The 21917-nt window shown below is 46.4% G+C and overlaps 1 protein-coding gene across 1 annotated transcript; it reads right to left on the reverse strand.

Annotated features, from left to right (window-relative positions):
• Nucleotides 1–1738: 1738 nt before the first annotated feature.
• On the reverse strand, nt 1739–18335 carry slc4a2a (solute carrier family 4 member 2a). Its single transcript, XM_062428337.1, has 21 exons — nt 18297–18335; nt 17283–17436; nt 17011–17209; nt 16733–16848; nt 12643–12797; nt 11165–11345; nt 10373–10508; nt 10052–10199; nt 9728–9824; nt 9413–9597; nt 8808–9027; nt 6352–6555; nt 5310–5458; nt 4489–4683; nt 4109–4315; nt 3482–3571; nt 3226–3392; nt 2648–2901; nt 2390–2559; nt 2091–2264; nt 1739–1819 (listed from the first exon to the last, which is right to left on the reverse strand). Exons 1-21 carry the CDS (start codon nt 18333–18335, stop codon nt 1739–1741), a joined length of 3321 nt encoding a protein of 1106 aa, XP_062284321.1.
• Nucleotides 18336–21917: the final 3582 nt, after the last annotated feature.

Genomic DNA, 21917 nt, shown 5'->3' on the forward strand with positions numbered 1-21917 from the left:
CTGCTTCGCTGCTGAACAACAATCATATTTCATTTATTTTATTCTATTTCCAGACTGTTTATAACCCAGGTCATAAAGATCAGAGAGGAAGTGAAGAAGCTGCAGACTAACAGACACTGAGCCGATAGTTATTAATTATAATAACCTCAGTCTGGATCCTTTCTCTTTAGGAAAATGATAAACTATTATATCATAATAAGTTAAACCAACTGATCTATGATGATGGTGATGATGATGATGATGATGATGATGATGATGGTGATGATGATGATGATGATGGTGATGATGATGATGATGATGATGATGATGATGGTGATGATGATGATGATGATGATGATGATGCTCTAGTGTCTTTGCATCATAATCATACAGAAGCTTTTAAACAGCTTCCACTGACCACCGCTGTTATTATAATTAAATAATATTTAAATAACAGCGGAGTGAAACATAATATTCTGTTGCATCACTTTAATTTAAATGATGAAACTTGAATATTTTCTTCTTTTGTTCTGAAATATTTTAAACTGATTTAAATTCAGTTTGAAGTGAAAAAAACAAAAACAAAAAAACCCACAAAAACACAAAGAGTTGATTTTATTCTGAGCTGAAAAATGTCAACAGAGAATAAAAGGTCAGAAAGATGATGTCATCTCTATTTACTGTGTGTGTGTTACTGTGTGATCACTGGTGATGATGGTGATGAAGGTCTCAGGGCGGGGCTACGTTCCTTTACATTTTACCCAGAACTTCCTGAAATGAAACTCTGTGACATCAGAACAACCACCTGATGAGCTCTGAAGGCTTTGATTGGCTGCTGCTGCACATCTTCTGTTAGTTGTTGTTTTTCTTCTTTTAAACATTCTGCAGGTTTTATTTTTCTGTTTGTGGATTTGAACTAAAATAAGTTTGACTCCCTGATTTCAACCAGGTGGGGAGTTCTGGTCCTCTGAAATGAGGCCAACCAGGAAGTAACTTAAAACTGCATTCTATCAAAAGGCCACCAGGGGGCGACCGTTTTGGTGTCAAAAGGACTTTGGTCTCTATACAAGTCAATGGAGAATTCACCAACTTCTCACTTGATTTCTAACCTCAGTAAACGTTTTCAAAATGTGTTTATGGTCTCAATCGCTAGTTTAAAGCCTTCTTCAATGCAGTATGATGTTCATTTGGGACATTTTGGCCTCCCTGATTTTATATGTGACGATAAAGCAGGGTATGCATTAGGGCGTGGCTACGTGGTGATTGACAGGTTGATTGGTTCACAGGTTCAGGAGGGCGCCTCATGCTCCTCCTGATGCCCATATAAGTAGAATCCCTGTTTTTATTTTTCCCAGCATGCACCTGAAATGTTCACGATGGTGCTGCTCAGATCCGATACTATTGGCCTCCGAGCAGCAGTCCACAAACCAATGGGTGACGTCACGGATGTTACGTCCATTATATATACAGTCTATGGTTTTAACTAGAACACATTTTTATAGTAAAGTTTTCAGTCAGTAAAAAAAACCACAGAGATAATTAAAGATAGAATTTATATTTAATGACAAACACAGAGACAGCAAGCAGCGACATAATTTTCAGTTAGTGACATCATCAGACAGACTCAGTGACATCATCAGACAGACTCAGTGACATCATCAGACAGACTCAGTGACATCATCAAACACAGCTCAGGTTTATAAAAACAGGAAATGAAGCGTTCGCTGACGAGCTCAGCCAATCACAGCCTGGCGCCAGGTCACACGGGCATCTGCAGCTGGGAGTACTCGTCCTGCCCCTCCTTCTCCTCCAGGTGAGGCTCCGCATCATCAGCATCCAGCTGTGAATGCAGGGGTCAGAGGTCAGAGGTCACCCTGTCTGAATTTAATCAGTTTAAAGTTCTGGATTCATTTAACCAGAGCAGCTTGATTCAGGCTTTAAAGACACACTAACCCCCCACACCACCTACTAGCAGTAGTAGTAGTAGTAGTAGTAGTAGTATTAATAGTACCAGTAGTAGTAGTAGTACTACTAGTATTAGCAGTAGTAGTACTAGTAGTAGTAGTACTAGCATCAGTAATAGTAGTAGTATTAGCATCAGTAGTACTCACGCTGTGCAGTTCCCTCCTGGTGAACAGTCTGGGCAGCAGCAGCATCCTCACTGGGATTGTGAGCAGCAGCATGAATGGGAAAGCCAGCGCCGCCGACGTTGCCATGACAACCCACAGCAGAGACAGACAGGTGAGCTCCACCAGTGTGAACAGGTGCATCCTCAGAGTCCGCACCTGGGGGGGGGGGGGGGGGGGCAGGTGAGACATGGCAGACGTAGTGGTCAGGGTGATATTGGGGGGGGGGGTCACCTTGCGGACGTAGGTGTGGTCAGGGTGATATTTGGGGGGGGGGGGGTTACCTTGCGGACGTAGTTGTGGTCAGGGTGATATTTGGGGGGCATCAGCAGCAGGACGAGGCGCTCCGTCAGCTGGATCCCGTTCAGTGACATCACTCCCATGTAGAGGAAGATCCCAAAAAGCACAGCGAGAGGGATCTGACGCAGGACGTCTCCGATCACCATGGACAGACCTGAGGACAGACAGGTGAGACAGGTGAGACAGGTGAGACACTGACAGGTGAGACAGGTGTCTAGGCTACTAGTAGTACTCAGTCCTACCCACTAACACAGCTACCAGGAAGCCTGTGACTCTCTGCTCTTTAACTTCTTGGATACGAGGCTTGTCTCCGGGGGCGACGGCCTTGCTCATCACGGTAAGCGCGTTGGTGTGAGTGACGGAGCGCACCGTTGCCGCGGATAACCATGGCAACCCAAACAGCGCCGAGACTCCGCCCACCACCACGATGATGAGGAGGTCCAGGTGAAAACCCGTCCCCTTCATCAGCATCCGCTCCTTCTTACTGACGATCAGCCTGAGGACAAATACACACTCTGTAGTACAAGTACACACTCTGTAGTACAAATACACACTCTGTAGTACAAGTACACAGTCTGTAGTACAAATACACACTCTGTAGTACAAGTACACACTCTGTAGTACAAGTACACAGTCTGTAGTACAAATACACACTCTGTAGTTCAAGTACACACTCTGTAGTACAAATACACACTCTGTAGTACAAGTACACACTCTGTAGTACAAATACACACTGCGTAGTACAAATACACACTGTAGTAATGATTAATTATGATTATTGATTATGATGATGCTTATTAATGATTAATTGGAGCAGTACGCAGTGATCTGGGACTCCATGAAGATGAGGATGAAGACGAGGATGGCCGGCAGGAAGCTCGCCGCCATCATCCAAACAGGAAACTGTCCGTCTGAGCCGAGCGGAGAAATGAACCAATCACGTTTCTCCGGAGTGGACACGGAGAAGCCGGTGGGCACGCTCAGTTTCTGTCAGCCAATAGGAAGAGAGAGGGTCATTTAAACTTCAGAAGCAGCAGCTGTGATTGGTGCAGCAGGCTGAGGGGGCGGAGCCTAACCTGCGTGTGTGTGTCCTTCACGCTGTTGTTCACCAGCACCATGATCAGGATCGCTATGGGAACGCCAAAATCCCCGATGATCCGCCGCAGCTGAAACACACAGAACACCGTTATTGATCACTGATCACCGGTTATTGATCAGTGTTTTGTGTTTTACATAAAAAAAGATTTTTACCACTTTACCCCGATCTATTCCGGTACTGTACCTGTGTGTACATGTGTATAGTAGTTGTAGTATTTGCAGTACTTGTAGTATTTGTAGTGTTTGTAGTATTTGTAGTATTTGTAGTATATAATAAGGGGCAGCTGTGGATCAGCAGGTAGAGCGGTCGTCCTCCAATTGGAAGATTGGCGGTTCGATTCCCGGCTCCTCCAGTCTACGTGTCGATATGTCCTTGGGCAAGACACTTAACCCCAAATTGCTCCCATTGCTATGCCAACGGTGTATGAATGAGAATGAATGGTTAACTTCCCCCTGATGAGCAGGTTGGCACCCTGTGCAGTAGCTCCTGCCATCAGTGGGTGAATGAGATGTAGTGTAAAGCGCTTTGAGTGGTCGTAAAGACTAGAAAGGCGCTATATAAGTACAGTCCATCTATAAGTATTTGTAGTATTTGCAGTACTGACCCTGCCGGGGAAGAAGGAGCTGTTCTTAAACTTGCGCAGGTAGAAAGCGATGAGGAACGTTCCCGCCATCAAAACCAGAGACAGCAGCGCTGTGTTCGGCTCTCCAACTACTTTCCCAGAGTTCCTGGCGGCTGCGGTGTAGTTACACAGAGACGGAGCCGCTGTGCTGTTCCTAGAACAGTTCTGGAGAGGATGCTCCTGGAAGATCTGCACAATACACACATTAATATTACAATCAATATTTATAAACAGAGCTGCAGCTGTTCATACGATAATTTCCAGCACTGTGAGTTTCTCTGACAGCGTTCATTGAGCCTAAAACATTGAGATGTAACGTTCAGGGACTCTAAACAGACACTTCCTGTGACCTCTGACCTCACCTTGATCAGTTTGGCGAAGGTCTCGTAGATGAAGATGAGGGAGATGAGGAAGGAGAAGATCTCCTGGGTGAAGCGGGAGACGAAGCGGACCAGGATGCTCCCCTCGAAGGCCACGGTGAGCAGAACTATGAGCACCAGCCAGAACCCGATCCAGACCCGACCCGTCAGGTACTCGATGCTGTTGTCTTTACAGAACTACACAGAGAGGTCAAAGGTCATTAACCCTCAGAGACAAATGTCCACTCAGCTGTGTGTGTGTGTCAGGTGGGGAGTTCTGGTCCTTTGCAATGATGCCAACATGGAAGTAACTTAAAGCTGCATTCTATCAAAAGGCCACCAGGGGGCGACCGTTTTGGTGTCAAAAGGACTTCCGTCTCTATACAAGTCAATGGAGAATTCACCAACTTCTCACTTGATTTCTAACCTCAGTAAACGTTTTCAAAATGTGTTTATGGTCTCAATCGCTAGTTTAAAGCCTTCTTCAATGCAGTATGATGTTCATTTGGGACATTTTGGCCTCCCTGATATTATATGTGACGATAAAGCAGGGTATGCATTAGGGCGTGGCTACGTGGTGATTGACAGGTTGATTGGTTCACAGGTTCAGGAGGGCGCCTCATGCTCCTCCTGATGCCCATATAAGTAGAATCCATGTTTTTATTTTTCCCAGCATGCACCTGAAATGTTCAAGATGGCGCTGCTCAGATCCGATACTATTGGCCTCCGAGCAGCAGTCCACAAATCAATGGGTGACGTCACGGATGTTACGTCCATTTCTTATATACAGTCTATGGTGTGTGTGTGTGTGTGTGTGAGCTCACAGTGTAAAAAGCCTCTTCGAACACCAGCAGCGGTCCAGAGAAGCCGATGACCAGCAGCGGCTGAGCTCCCAGCACGCTGAACACGACGCCCTGCATCGCCGTGGCAACGATCAGCTCAGACACACCAATCAGACCCTCCGTTTTCTCCCCTGAGACGCAGCACAGACACGACATCACAGCCCAAACCTCCTTCCACTTACTTAGTTTGTAGTAATATTGTGTATTCTGGTTATTTATTTTATTTTAATTCTGCTGCGTAATCATATTTATTTGCATTTTACATATTTATAAATGATTTATTTTATTTTGCAATTTCATGTATTATATGTTTCATTTTTTACCTCTGATTCCAATTTTATAACTGTTGGGAAACACTTTGCTCTGTTGTGGAGTAATTTATGATATACTATACAATATGACATATATGATACGATATATGATCAATATGATATGATGAATAATGCGTCATATCATTTACTTCATCCTGTGATTTATTAAAATGATTTGAGGATCATCCAGACAACGATTCATGTGAGACTTTCCACCCTCCTGTCCTCGAGTCAAGGAAGGAAGGGAGGATGGAAGGAAGGTAGGAAAGAAGGAAGGAAGGAGGGAAGGAAGGAAGCTAGGAAAGGAGGAAAGGAAAGAAGTAAGGGAGGAAGGATGGAGGAAAGAAGGAAGGAAGGAAGGTAGGAGGGAGGGAGCAAAGAAGGAAGCAAGGAAGGTAGGAGGGAGGGATGGAGAAAGAAAAAAGAGGAAGGGAGGAAGGTAGGAAAGAAGGACAGAGGAACGATGGAAGGGAGGAAGGTAGGAAAGAAGGACAGAGGAACGATGGAAGGGAGCAAGGTAGGAAAGAAAGAAAGGAGGGAGGGAGGAAAGAAGGAAGGAAGGGAGGAAGGAAAGGAAGGAAGGAAAGAAAGAGAGAAGGAGGGAGGAAGGACAGACGGAAGGAAGGAAGGAAAGAAGGAACAGTCAAAACAGATAGGGTCAATTTGACCCGGGAGGACGACACAAAGGTTAAAGGTTAAAGGTCAGGACTTACCCAGGAGTCCACCAAATGTGATGGCAGGCGACAGTGCAGCGAAGTAGATGAAGATGATGGCGGCCATGCACTGAGGGTTGAGAGCGTCTCGTATGTCGCTGAGGTACTGAGGGTAACGCCGCGTCACGTCTTTAATCAACCCTCCAAACAGACGACCCGAACGCTTCAGAGGCTCGTCGCCGGTTTTGGAGGGAACGAAAGAATCTGAAAGAGAAGAAACATCAGGTGTCTTTAATGTGACGGAGGAGAGATCTACTGATATGCTGATGACTTCATCATTTACCTGGTAAAGACAACAGACTTCAGCTGCCTCTTTCAGTCCCTATTCTACCTTTATTTGGACTTTACACTGTTTGTGATTCATTCTGAAGTCTGCTGGACATTTGCTGAAGAGAACAGACTCAAGGACAAGTTGAATCAAACCTTAACTTCACCAGCGAGTGTAGAGGCAGATATGTATATGTATATATCGACTCTGTTTTTTTTGCGTCTCCATCAGGGATAGTACCTGGTACCTGCTGCTGCTCCATCAGGGATAGTACCTGGTACCTGCTGCTCCATCAGGGATAGTACCTGGTACCTGCTGCTCCATCAGGGATAGTACCTGGTACCTGCTGCTCCTCCATCAGGGATAGTACCTGGTACCTGCTGCTCCTCCATCAGGGATAGTACCTGGTACCTGCTGCTCCATCAGGGATAGTACCTGGTACCTGCTGCTCCATCAGGGATAGTACCTGGTACCTGCTGCTCCATCAGGGATAGTACCTGGTACCTGCTGCTCCTCCATCAGGGATAGTCCCTGGTACCTGCTGCTCCTCCATCAGGGATAGTACCTGGTACCTGCTGCTCCTCCATCAGGGATAGTACCTGGTACCTGCTGCTCCTCCATCAGGGATAGTACCTGGTACCTGCTGCTCCATCAGGGATAGTACCTGGTACCTGCTGCTCCATCAGGGATAGTACCTGGTACCTGCTGCTCCTCCATCAGTGATAGTACCTGGTACCTGCTGCTCCTCCATCAGGGATAGTACCTGGTACCTGCTGCTCCATCAGGGATAGTACCTGGTACCTGCTGCTCCATCAGGGATAGTACCTGGTACCTGCTGCTCCTCCATCAGGGATAGTACCTGGTACCTGCTGCTCCATCAGGGATAGTACCTGGTACCTGCTGCTCCATCAGGGATAGTACCTGGTACCTGCTGCTCCTCCATCAGGGATAGTACCTGGTACCTGCTGCTCCTCCATCAGTGATAGTACCTGGTACCTGCTCCTCCATCAGGGATAGTACCTGGTACCTGCTGCTCCTCCATCAGGGATAGTACCTGGTACCTGCTGCTCCTCCATCAGGGATAGTACCTGGTACCTGCTGCTCCTCCATCAGTGATAGTACCTGGTACCTGCTGCTCCATCAGGGATAGTACCTGGTACCTGCTGCTTTTTTAGTATCTGTTCTGCTGAGGTTCCAAGCGAGCCGAGCCAATACTAAATGTGACGTCATCAGACTGTCGGCCACTGATTGGTCAGAGACTCACTGGAAGAGTCATGAGCCGTCCCACACAAGAATCAAACCCAGCATTTTTAAATACCAACAACAGCGTTACAGCGATTCGTTTCTCTTCTCTTGCTTTGTGTGAGACAGAAAGCCTCATACAGCAGCAAGTACACCATCACCTCCATGTCCTCCATTGGTTATGTGTTTGTGTCGCGTAGAAAACAAAGTCACAGCACTTTAATGCAGCGTTGCTATGACGACCCTGCTCACGTTGAGTAGGTACTTTTTTGTAATGGAAAAGGTCTGTCCTGGAACCGTGTCGAGCTGAGGCGAGGCGAGTAGTGCTGGAACTGTGTAGTGGAAAAGCTCCATAAAAGAGACGAAAGGCCAACAGTTGAACCAGTTGGGGATGTCGCAACAAGCCTTTTTAAGGATTGTTTTTACCATATCGATATCCCCAAAGGAGATCAGGAAGCCAACACTTAGAAGAAAGTTGTTTCCAGTAAATCGGATCTTGGCTGAACCCGTCGGGTCAGGTTGACCAGACACTAAACAAATAACGCCCACATGCAACACAGTGGTATAAAGAGTTTGAATGTACAGGGTTTGAGAGGCTGTTCTACTGTTGTCACCGGTTCATTGGTGTCTGTTGTGTTTGCTGCATCTTCAGTAAAGTCCCAGTTGGCTGTTGATGGCTTCTGTTCTCAGTCTCTTATTTTTAGGGTGACTGAAGTTAAGTAATCAAGTAATTATCTTACAGGAGCATGAAACCTACAGACACTGTGATAATAGATCCATAACTCGTTGTACTTACTTGAGCATTACTGTATTTTTAAGGATAATTAGAGGAAATAAAGAAGCATCCTCAGTCTATAAAGCTGCTGCCAGATAAACTAGGACCAGGATAAACCAGCCGGGGATTCGCTGACAAACGTACTGATGACATAAGGGTGAGTGAACCCACCTTCCTCCTGCTCTCTCTGGGCCGTTTTCTCCTGCAGCTTGCCGCTCTGCTCCTCCTCCCTCTTTCTTAGCATTTCTCGTTGGAAGCGAGCGACCGAGTGAAGCAGCTCGTCCCCACCGACCTCGGAGGGAGGGAGGACGATGCTGCAGTCCAGGAACCGGTTGATGGCCGTCAGCAGGTCCTGGCGGTCGTCGGCTTGGTACGCCGCCTCGTGGAAGTTCTGACGAGACAGATGGACGTGATTCATGAAGTTAGCAGAACAGAGCAGAGAGGTCAAGAAGCTGTAAGAGTGACTGACTTCCCTGAGAAGTTTAGGTTCTATAAAACCTGAATTCATTAACCTTCCTGTCGTCCTCCCGGGTCTAATTGATCCCGTCTGTTTTGACTGTTCCATCTTTCCTTCCTTCCTCCCTTCCTTCCTTCTTCCTCCCTCCCTTCCTTCCTTCCTTCCTTCCTTCCTTCCTTCCTTCCTTCCTTCCTTCCTCCCTTCCTTCCTTCCTTCCTTCCTTCCTACCTTCCTTCCTTGACTTGAGGACACCAGCAGGGTTAAATCAAATACATCCAAATACAAATGAAATGAAACACAAAACAATGCTGTGGTTCACCTTGTCTGACATCAGTGTGGAGATGGAGCGTCCGATCTGGTGGTAGTCCATGTTGGCGGTGGGCGGACCCAGCAGGAGGAAGAGGAACCTCACAGGGATGGGAACCTCCAGAACCGACTCCAGCAGAACCGCCTCCTGCAGCCGCACAAACGCCATGGAGGGCTGATCCAGGAACCCAACACTGCCTGCAGACACAACACAGGGAATACTGAACACACTGAACCTGGAGACCATGAGAGGGGAAAATAACCCACTAAACTGTGTGTGTGTGTGTGTGTGTGTGTGTGTGTGTGTGTGTGTGTGTGTGAGGCGTACCTACGAGGACCACGGTGGCCTCGGCTCTTTCTGGGATCTTCTCCATCAGCTTGACTTCGTGTTTGGACCTGGACTGACAAGGGGGCGGAGCTTCTTTCTGGAAACACACACACAAAAAAAACGTGTGTGGACATCTTGAGCCTAAACTGGGATGACCTACGTTTTGGGGACCTGTGTGTGAGTCCCCACAATGTGACTGTGTGAACATATTTAAGTAAGTCAGGTTAACATGCAGGAGCTCTGAGCTTCACCTCCAACAGTGCTGATCTGAGTCAGACTTTCAGCCTCTGCATCATGAACACAGAAAGCTGTCTGTCTGCTTACCTTACTCTTCTCGCCATTAGACTCTTTGTGATTGGTCAGAGGAATGGAAGGCTCTGATTGGCCGTTGTGTCTGTCCATCTGGGCGGCCATGTTGGCTGCAGAGATGTTCTTGTTGAACAGATTGTGGTCCTTCTCATCACTGGGATGACTGACAACACAAAACAATCCTGTTCACATCACGCTCACATTTTTAACAGTGTTAATGTAAAAAATCATCTTTGTTCGTCTCCATAACGACAGCATCTCTGATGACATCTAACTGCACCAGCAGGTGGAGTAACACCTGAGGAGCGTCTACAGGAGGACAGGAAGTATCTGAACCTGTGTGGCAGCAGCAGAGCTCTCAGGACGTTGGCTCGATCTTCAGCTTTGATCTGATCTGAGATCACCATCTGCTCCACCACCTGCTGAGCGATACCAGGCAGAGTCTGCTGCTTCAGGTCCAGGAGCACCGCCCCTAAGACACAACGCCATGACATCACCACACTGACATCACCACACTGACATCATCACACTGACATCATCACACTGACATCACCACACTGACATCACCACACTGACATCACCACACTGACATCATCACACTGACATCACCACACTGACATGACATCACCACACTGACATCACCACACTGACATGACATCACCACACTGACATCACCACACTGACATGACATCACCACACTGACATGACATCACCACACTGACATCACCACACTGACATCACCACACTGACATCATCACACTGACATCACCACACTGACATGACATCACCACACTGACATCACAACACTGACATCATCACACTGACATCATCACACTGACATCACCACACTGACATCACCACACTGACATCACCACAATGACATCACCACACTGACACCATCACACTGACATCACCACACTGACATCATCACACTGACATCACCACACTGACATCATCACACTGACATCACCAGACTGAAATCACCACAATGACATCATCACACTGATGAGGAATCAACCATCATTATTTACAGAGTCATTTTTAAATGAAAGTTAATTAAAGGGACTTAAAGTTTAAAGAAGTGTAATAGTCAGTGCTGCCACTGGGGGCAGCAGAGAGACTCCTCACCGTGGGAGATGGTTCTTCGGAGCTCCAGCAGAGAGCGGAAGGACAGGGAGGCGATGTGAGGCCTTCCCCAGCGCTCCGTCTCCTCCTCCACCTCCTCCTCAAACTTAATCCATCGAGCCGTCTCCCTCCACTGCAACTCCTGGTTCCTGTCAATCACCAGCTCGTTCAGCTCCACGAACACCTTGACACACACACACACACACACACACACACACACACGCACACACACACGCACATAACTAGAATAATTCATCAGAAATAATAAAACTGACCCGAATTACATCAAGATGAATCTGATAATAGTGAAATGTCATAAAACTGAAATCATTTCCAGGTTTAACGTCATCAACTCAAACTAAACTAGTTTTCAGGTTAAATCAACACTTTATTGTTTCATGTTCCAGGTGAAGCTCAGAGACCAGATCAGACCAGAGCCGGTACTGTGAGCGCTCAGGTCAACTAAGATGTCGGACTCAATGACATTCAGACCTGATGCAGTGAAACACTCACATGGACCTTCAACACCTCAGAGTGGTTAAAAAGCTCAGCTGCCTCAGAACCTGCTGCTGAACTTCTGTAGAAGCACCACTGAGATCATCCTCACAACCTGTGTAACTGTGTGGTACCGGCTGCACCGTGGTACCAACTGCACCGTGTGGTACTGGCTGCACCGTCTGGTACCAGCTGCACCGTGTGGTACCAGCAGCACCATGAGGTACCGGCTGCACCGTGGTACCAGCTGCACCGTCTAGTACCAGCTGCACCATGTGGTACCAGCAGCACCATGAGGTACCGGCTGCACCGTGTGGTACCAGCAGCACCATGAGGTACTGGCTGCACCGTGCGGTACCGGCTGCACTGTGAGGTACCGGCTGCAGCCCCCATCTCTCCTTACACTCCTCCTCTCTCTCCTTCTCCTTCTTTTTAACTGAATGCAGAGACGCCTTCGTTTCTTTATACATCGTATAATAACAATAAAGATTATTCTAGTCTAAAATGAACGATGACTAATTAGTTAAACCAGAACATGACAAATATAAAACACAACTTCAGTTAACCAAACCGAGAAAAGCCAGACTGAACCAAACAAGAACCAAATCAGAACCAGACCAGAACCAGACTGAACCAGACCAGAACCAGAACCAGGATAAATCAGACTGTACCTTCCTCTGTCGACACTTCAGGTCCAAACCGACCATCCTGAAGACAAGAACTAACTGAAGCAAGAGAGACACTGGACTCTGAGTTTACCTCCCTCCACCTGTCTGTCTCTACCTGTCTGTCTGTCTCTACCTGTCTGTCTCTACCTGTCTGTCTGTCTCTACCTGTCTGTCTCTACCTGTCTGTCTGTCTCTCTCTCATTAACAAAACACCTGGATTAACCTGCACAGAGTCCCGGCTCGTCTTTTGTCCCCCCCCCCCCTCTCTCCCCCCACCCCCCTCTCTCTCCCCCCCCCCCACTCAGCCCAACCTCTGACCTCGTGAGGCGTGCGGTCTGGCTGCAGGTGTTGGAGGTGCTGCTGCTGGCTGCTCAGAGCTTCTCTCTGATCTTTGGTGAGGTGGACGCTCGGCCCTCTGGAGCTGCGTCTGACCAGGTGGCGCCGGACAGCCGGGACGTCGTCCAATCGGTGGCCTGCAGGGTGGCGGGGCCAGAACACAGAGGTCAGAGGTTAAAACCTGTGTTCTTTACTTCTTCGTCCTTTTGTTCTCAAACACACACACACACACACACACACACACACACACACACACACACACACACACACACACACACACACACACACACTTCATTCATTTCCTGAGTGACTCTTTTAACCTGAACAGGTCTTAGAATATAAACAGATGCTGCTTTGGTTTCAACCCTTCACATTCATACTGGTGAAAGAGTTTAATATGAAATTGAATCAGTTAAGTGAATCTTAAAGTTACAGTCTGAATGGGGAATATACATCCTCAAACCACACAGAAATCATCTTATATTGACATCACCTGTTATTAATTTACACATTATGGCGCCATCTAGTGGTTAAACCAGAACACATCAATCCAGTCAAGAGAACAAACTAATCAATTTCCAATAAATGGCTTCAAAGATCAATACAACCAGTTAAGAGTGAGTCAGTTATAATAAGTGTTGGTAAGATGATGAATCCATAAATCAGTTAAACTAGTTTTAAAAGCAGCATCAGGTTTGTTAAAATGTACATTTAGTATTTTTGTTGGTTTTATGGGAGATAAATTCAGACTGAACTCAGCGGCTCCGCAGCAAGACATCATGGATGTCCGTAGCAGCAAGACATCATGGACGTCCGAGTTACGCCCAGTTCAATATAATCAATATATTAAAAAAAGATCAATGAGAGAAAACTGGATCAATGTGGAATTAAGGTTTTATTGTTTTAATAATTGTTTTATAAATGGATGAATTCAGAAAAAGACCTTAAACAGATATTAAAAACTAGAGCAACGTGGGTCAGTGACTAATAAGTGTTGGTAAGATGATGAATTCATAAATCAGTTAAACTAGATTTAAAAGCAGCATCAGGTTTGTTAAAATGTACATTTAGTATTTTTGTTGAATTTATATCATTTGAAATGACATTTGCACCATTTTTTACCAAAAGTAAGACTGAATGCTCCTGAAAATGTCAAATGGTGTAACCACAAAAGAATGATAAATATTACATATGTTATCACCTACGGTGTATTTAAGTGGACTTATACTAATAATGACTTCATTTAAAACATGTAAATGTTTCCTGATCTCCATGGTAACCCAGAGTAAATGTAATATGTAGAACAATTGTATTCCATTAGCTTTATTTAATATAAAAGTTATAATGTAAGATCATGCCAAACTAGTTGATATGGTGTTTTATTGACAATTTACTGTTTTTAAGCAAGTTGAATTATTTGGTGCAAAGTTTTTATGGTTACACCACTTAGACATTTTTGCAGAAATTTGATGCTGGGTCCACAAAAAAAGAATGTGTGAAGTTATTCATACGTTTATTTTCACATTTTAACCCTTTAAATTTAAACTAAACCTCATGAACACTAACAAACATCACTGACCGGTAAACTGAATTCAGCTCTTTACTCAGTTAGTTTCCTGTTTCAGCTTCACATGCTTCCTCATTTATTAAAAACCTTTAAGACAGATGATGATGATGATGATGAGTCTGTCCTGACTTTGCTTTGTATTCTTATAATGTGGGAAATACAAGTACACACACACACACACACACACACACACACACACACACACACACACACACACACACACACACAGTGGGAACAGTCTAACAGTGTTTCAGGCTTGGTTGAATCTCTTTAAGCTGAAATGATCCAATCAGCTGAAAGCCTCTCGGGTGCGTTCAGGTGCTTTCAGGCTGCAGGTGAGCAGAGTTTCAGGTTGCTGCTAATAGAAAAAACTAAATGAGATTTTCTGTGAAACTTTTTCGCTTCATTTATTCTTTTCTTCTTTTCTTCTTTTCCAGGAAACAATCAGCACTAACAGGCAGCTGAGTGGCGCCCCCTAGCGGCACCGTCATGAAGTTCATCTAATCAATCACATCAATATAAATGACTTTATTTCAGAGATGTGAAGAAGCTGCAGGTTTCACATCTGTCTCATTTCTCTGTTAATTATCTCATCATTTAATCAATCAAACTGTATTTAAATGCTTTATGACAAACACAGCATGATAAATATGAATGTAGACTAATGAACACCACAATAATTAAAAGTAAAAGAGTTCAAAAGTACAAGACAATTAAAAGATAAATAAGTTACTACTAATAATAATAATGGTAAACACAAAATAAATTATTACAAATATTATTATTATGAAAGCAGTAGAATGTTAAAATAAGTGATAATAATAATAATAATAATAATAATAATAATAATAAATGTAGCATATAATCATAAAACCATAAATTATAAACTATATAATTACAAGTTGTTTGGTCCAAAATGACGACGACAGTTCAGAAGTCAAAGATCACAGAAACCTGAACGTTCATCTGATGAGTTATTAGTAGAAACATGATGTTATGATATAATGATATAATGATACTCACTGAGCTCAGATCAGCCTGCAGACTGTGAAACAAGCAGAGACTGAACCATACACACACACACACACACACACACACACACACACACACACACACACACACAGACACACACACACACACACACACACACACACACACACACTCACACACACACACACACACTGACACAAACACACACAACCACACACACACACACACACACACACACACACACAGGAACAATAGAGAATGAGCAGTGGGATGTGTGTGTAGGATGAAACATTGTGTTCAGGTCAGCTTCAGGTCACATGATCAACATCAGAAAACTCTTCACTTTGTTCTGAAAACATGAGCAAGTGCATTCTGGGAGATTGTAATCATCATCATCATCATCATCATCATCATCATCACCACCATCATCACCACCATCATCACCATCATCATCATCACCACCACCACCACCATCATCATCATCATCATCATCATCATCACCATCATCATCATCATCAACATCATCACCTTCATCATCATCACCACCATCATCATCATCATCATCACCATCACTGATGATCTGTGTATGATGAGCGTGCACAATAGTGCATGTGAGCGTGCATGATAGTGCATGTGAGTATGAATAATAGTGCATGTGAGTGTGCATGATAGTGCATGTGAGTATGAATGATAGTGCGTGTGAGTATGAATGATAGTGCATGTGAGTATGAATGATAGCGCATGTGAGCGTGCATGATAGTGCATGTAAGTATGAATGATAGTGCATGTGAGTGTGCATGATAGTGCATGTGAGTATGAATGATAGTGCGTGTGAGTATGAATGATAGTGCATGTGAGTATGAATGATAGTGCATGTGAGCGAGCATGATAGTGCATGTAAGTATGAATGATAGTGCATGTGAGTGTGCATGATAGTGCATGTGAGTATGAATGATAGTGCATGTAAGTATGATTGATAGTGCATGTGAGTGTGCATGTGAGTATGAATGATAGTGCGTGTGAGTATGAATGATAGTGCGTGTGAGTATGAATGATAGTGCATGTGAGTGAGCATGATAGTGCATGTAAGTATGAATGATAGTGCATGTGAGTGTGCATGATAGTGCATGTGAGTCCCTCTGGGTTCTCCTCCATCCATATTCAACATGGTGGCCAGCAAACAGAAACAGTTTGTAACAGAATATTGATCCGTAACTGATCTGAGTTTCAGGAGCTGCTTTAAGGTCTGAGACGCTGCTGCTTGTGTGACATCTAGTGGCTGAATGTTGTTATTACAACTTTAATGTAAAGTGTAAATTTGGACTTATATAATATATATTAAATGAGTAAAAGTATATAAAAAGATACATTTAAAGCATAAAGTTAAATGTAAAATGTGACTTGTAAATGTAAAGTGTGTATTTCCATATAAAGTGTGTATTTCTATATAAAGTGTATTTCTATATAAAGTGTGTATTTCTATGTAAAGTGTGTATTTTGTGTAGTATTACTGACTCTTGATGCCGTCCAGGTCGATAGACGCCAGCATTTCAGCCTCGTCGTCAACGGCGACGCTCTTCATGATGCAACCAGGCGACAGGCCGTTGTGATTGGTCGATCTGGGTGGGTCACTGTGAGGGGGAGGAGTCACACACACCTTAACATTACTTCTCCTGTCAGTGCGTGTCTGTGTGTGTTAGTATGTGTGTCTATGTGTGTGTGTGTCAGTGTGTGTGTGTGTGTCCCGGGTGGGCATGACTGTGACCCACCTGGTGGGCGTGGCTGTGACTCACCTGGTGGGTGTGGCAGTGCGTCCCTCCTCTCCGTCAGTATGACTGTAGGACTCTTCATCACCCTCCTCTTCCTCTCGGTCTTCTCTGATGGTGGTGTTGGGAGCAGAGCCTCGCCTCCCTTCGCCGCTCCTCTTCCTCCTGCTGTCAGCAGCAGGTTTGGACAGAGGATGGTGGACGTGCAGAGACAGGTGACGATGTTCTGCAGAGAGTAATAACTTCCTGTTAATATTAAAATCAATATGACATCAGAGGAGCTGCTGGTTCCGACTCACCTTCAAAGTCCTGCTCATTGTAGACTCGGAGCTTCTCTGGCGGGCTGCAGGCTGCAGGACGAAGAATCTGCTGGAAACACGGGACATCAAACGCCTTGTTCAGGTCTTCCTCCTCCTCATCTTCATCACTATGGCAACGTGGAGGAGGCGGAGTCTGAGAGAGGAGAGTCAAATCAGAGTGCAGCTCACACCTGAACCTTTAAACTACAGCTGTGTGTGTGTGTGTGTGTGATTTTTGATATTTAATGATTTAAAGACCGTGTAAAGTGAATTCAGAATTTCCTCCTAAACACATTAAATAGGTCATAAATGTATTTCTAAAAAAGGTGTAAAAAGCATTTCAACCATTTAGATTTGAATTGTGGAGCTAGGCTTAGCATAAACCCACCCCTGCTGCTGTAGGTATAAATACACACTACTACTACTATAGTCTATAGTTAGCCAGTTAGCTGAGTTAGCTGCCGAGTTAGCCGCCGAGTTAGCCGCCGAGTTAGCCGCTGAGCTAGCAGCTGAGTTAGCAGAAGAAAGCTCTCAGACCTAGTGTCCATGTTTCTGGTAGAGGTGGTGACTTTGATTGACAGGTGACACTTGGTAGGGGGCGGGGCTTCAGCGGACTCGGGGGGCACTCCCACAGCGTTTGGGAGCAGAGAAATAGGCAGACTTTTACATAACTTTGAAGCCTAATTTCACATATTTGGCGATTTTTTTAATCATTAAAATTTTGCGGGGTGGTTAACAACACACTTTTCTGTGGTATGTCAAACTACATATTATTATTTCAGGATGAAATAATGACAGGATTAAGTAAAAGCACAACCAGCTTCATTTGTTATTGAAATCAAATTTATGGGGTGAAATTCGACTCTTATTTTGAAAGAGCAAGAGGTGGTCACATGACTGCGTGTCCTCAGGTGACCGTGGCGATGCAGCCATCCTGTGACATCACCACCCTCTGTCACCATGGTAACAGCATCACCTAACAGACGATGTTAATATGAGAAGATTCAGACTCACTGCAGGGACAGCAGCAGCGTCTCCATGGTAGCGGCTCATAGCTCCTCCAGGGGTCAGAGGTCAGAGGATGTTCAGCAGCAGAGCCTGGACAGAGATATGCTGCAGGTCAAAGGTCAACAACAGCAAAAACATCATCACCTAAAAGACAACAACTCATTTACAAACAGGAAGGTGTCCATGAATGATGGGAGGTCAAAGGTCACACAGAGGAAACAACTGAGTCAGCAGCTGAGTCAGCAGCTGAGTCAGGTTTCACTGAGAGAGACGAGTTATTTATAGAAACATCAGTGAGTCAGCAGCAGCATGCATTTATGTATTCAACATATAACTAACCTACACATAACTAACCAGTATATAACTAACCTACACATAACTAACCAGCATATAACTAACTAACACATAACCATCCATCCATCTTCTACCGATTATCCGGGGTCAGGTCGCGGGGGCAGCAGCCTAAGCAGGGAAACCCAAACTTCCCTCTCCCCAGCCACTTCGTCCAGCTCTTCTCGGGGGATCCCGAGGCGTTCCCAGGCCAGCCGAGGGACATAGTCTCTCCAGCGTGTCCTGGGTTTCTTACCGGTGGGATGTGCCCTGAACACATCACCAGGGAGGCGTCCGGGAGGCATCCTAACTAAATGCCTGAGCCACCTCATCTGGCTCCTCTCAACGCGGAGGAGCAGCGGGTCTACTCCGAGCTCTTCACCCTATCTCTAAGGGAGAGCCCAGCCACCCTACAGAGGAAGCTCATTTTGGCCGTGATCTCGTCCTTTCGGTCACTACCCAAAGCTCATGACCATAGGTGAGGGTAGGAACGAAGATCGACTGGTAAATCAAGAGCTTCGCATTTCGGCTCAGCTTCCTCTTCACCACGACGGATCTGTGCAGAGTCCGCATTACTGCAGACGCCGCACTGATCCGCCTGCCGATCTCTCGTTCCATCCTTCCATCACTCGTGAACAAGACCCAGAGGTACTTGAACTCCTCCACTCGGGGCAGGATCTCATCCCCGGCCTGAAAGTGCACTCCACCCTTTCCCGGCTGAGGACCATGGACTCGGATTTGGAGGTGCTGATTCTCATCCCGGCCGCATCACACTTGGCGGCGAACCGATCCAGTGAGAGTTGGAGGTCACGGTCTGATGAAGACAACAGGACCACATCATCCTGAGGTCACCAAACCGGACCCCCTCAACGCCCTGGCTGCGCCTAGAAACCGGTGACAAAGGGCAGCCCTGGCGGAGTCCAACCCTCACTGGAAACAAGTCCGACTTACTACCGGCAATGCGGACCAAGCTCTGACACCGGTCGTACAGGGAACGGACGGCCCATATCAGGGGGTCTGATACCCACTACTGCTGGAGAACCCCCCACAGGACCCCCCGAGGGACACGGTCGAATGCCTTCTCCAAGTCCACAAAACACATGTGTACTAGTTGGGCAAACTCCCATGCACCCTCAAGGATCCTGCAGAGGGTGTAGAGCTGTTCCACAGTTCCACGACCCGGACGAAAACCACATTGCTCCTTCTGAATCCGAGGTTCTACTATCCGACGGACCCTCCTCTCCAATACCCCCGAATCGACCTTACCAGGGAAGCTGAGGAGTGTGATCCCCGTATAGTTGGAACACACCCTCCGGTCCCCCTTCTTAAAAAGAGGGACCACCACCCCAACCTCCCAATCCAGAGGCACTGCCCCCGATGTCCATGCGATGTTGCAGAGTCGTGTCAACCATGACAGCCCCACAACATCCAGGGCCTTGAGGAACTCCGGGCGGATCTCATCCACCCCCGGGGCCCTGCCACCGAGGAGCTTTTTGACCACCTCAGTGACCTCAGCCCCAGAGATAGGAGAGCTCACACCCGGGTCCATAGGCCCTTCTTCCTCACCGGAAGGCGTGTCAGTGGGATTGAGGAGGTCTTTGAAGTATTCCTTCCACCGATCCACAACATCCCGAGTCGAGGTGCACCGTCCCCACCGTACACAGTGTTGACGGTGCACTGCTTCCCCCTCCTGAGACGCAGGTTGGTGGTCCAGAACCTTTTCGAAGCCGTCTGGAAGTCGATCTCCATGGCCTCACCGAACTCCTCCCATGTCCGGGTTTTTGCCTCAGCAACCACCGCAGCTGCTCTCCGCTTGGCCTGTCGGTACCTGCCTGCTGCCTCCGTAGTCCCACAGGCCAAAAAGGCCCTATAGGACTCCTTTTTCAGCTTGACGGAATCCCTCACCGCCGGTGTCTACCAGCGGCTTTGGGTATTGCCGCCACGACAGGAACCAACCACCTTACGGCCACAGCAACGGTCAGCCGTCCCGACAATGGAGGCACGGAGCATGGCCCACTCGGACTCAATGTCCCTCGCCTCCCCAGGTACATGGTCAAAGCTCTCCCGGAGGTGGGAGTTGAAACTCTCTCTGACAGGAGACTCTGCCAGACGTTCCCAGCAGACCCTCACAATACGTTTGGGTCTGCCAGGTCTGACCGGCATCCTCCCCCACCATTGGAGCCAACTCACCACCAGGTGGTGAGCAGTTGACAGCTCCGCCCCTCTCTTCGCCCGAGTGTCCAAGACATGCGGCCGCAAGTCCGACGACACGACTACAAAGTCAATCATCGAACTGCGGCCTAGGGTGTCCTGGTACCAAGTGCACATGTGGACACCCTTATGCTTGAACATGGTGTTCGTTATGGACAATCAAACAGAAGTCCAATAACAAAACAACGCTCAGGTTCAGATCGTGGGGGCCGTTCCTCCCAATCACACCCTTCCAGGTCTCACTGTCGCTGCCGACGTGAGCGTTGAAGTCCCCCAGCAGAATGATGGAATCCCCAGAGGGAGCACTCTCCAGCACCTTCTCTAAGGAGTCCAATAAGGGTGGATACTTCAGAACTGCTGTTTGGACCATAGGCACAAGCAACAGTCAGGATCCGTCCCCCCACCCGAAGGCGGAGGGAGGCTACCCTTTCATCCAGCGGGGTAAACTCCAACATACAGGCACCAAGCCGGGGGGCAATAAGTATTGCCACTCCTGCCCGGCGCCTCTCACCAGTGGCAACTCCAGAGTGGACGAGAGTCCAACCCCTCTCGACTATATCTAGCCGGAACTTCTCAACCTCGTGCACCAGTTAAGGCTCCTTCCCCGCCAGAGAGGTGACGTTCCACGTCCCTAGAGCTAGCTTCTGCAGCCGAGGGTCGGACCGCCAAGGTCCCCGCCTTCGGCCGCTGCCCAGCTCACATTGCACCCGACCCCTTTGGCCCCTCCAATGGGTGGTGGGTCCACTGGAAGGGGGTCCCATGTTTTCTCTTCGGGCTGTGCCACATAAGTAACTAACCACATAACTAACTAACATATAACTAACTAACCACATAAATAACTAACTAACCAACATATAACTAACCAACATATAACTAACCAGCATATAACTAACCAGCATATAACAAACACATAACTAACATATAACTAATCAACATATAACTAACTAATTAACATATAACTAACATCTAATTAACATATAACTAACACATAACTAATTAACATCTAACTAACCTATAACTAACCAACATATAACTAACTAACCAACATATAACTAACATATAACTAACTAACTAACATATAACCAA

The sequence above is a fragment of the Scomber scombrus genome, chromosome 11 (genome assembly GCF_963691925.1).
Source record: "Scomber scombrus chromosome 11, fScoSco1.1, whole genome shotgun sequence".
NCBI lineage: Eukaryota > Metazoa > Chordata > Actinopteri > Scombriformes > Scombridae > Scomber > Scomber scombrus.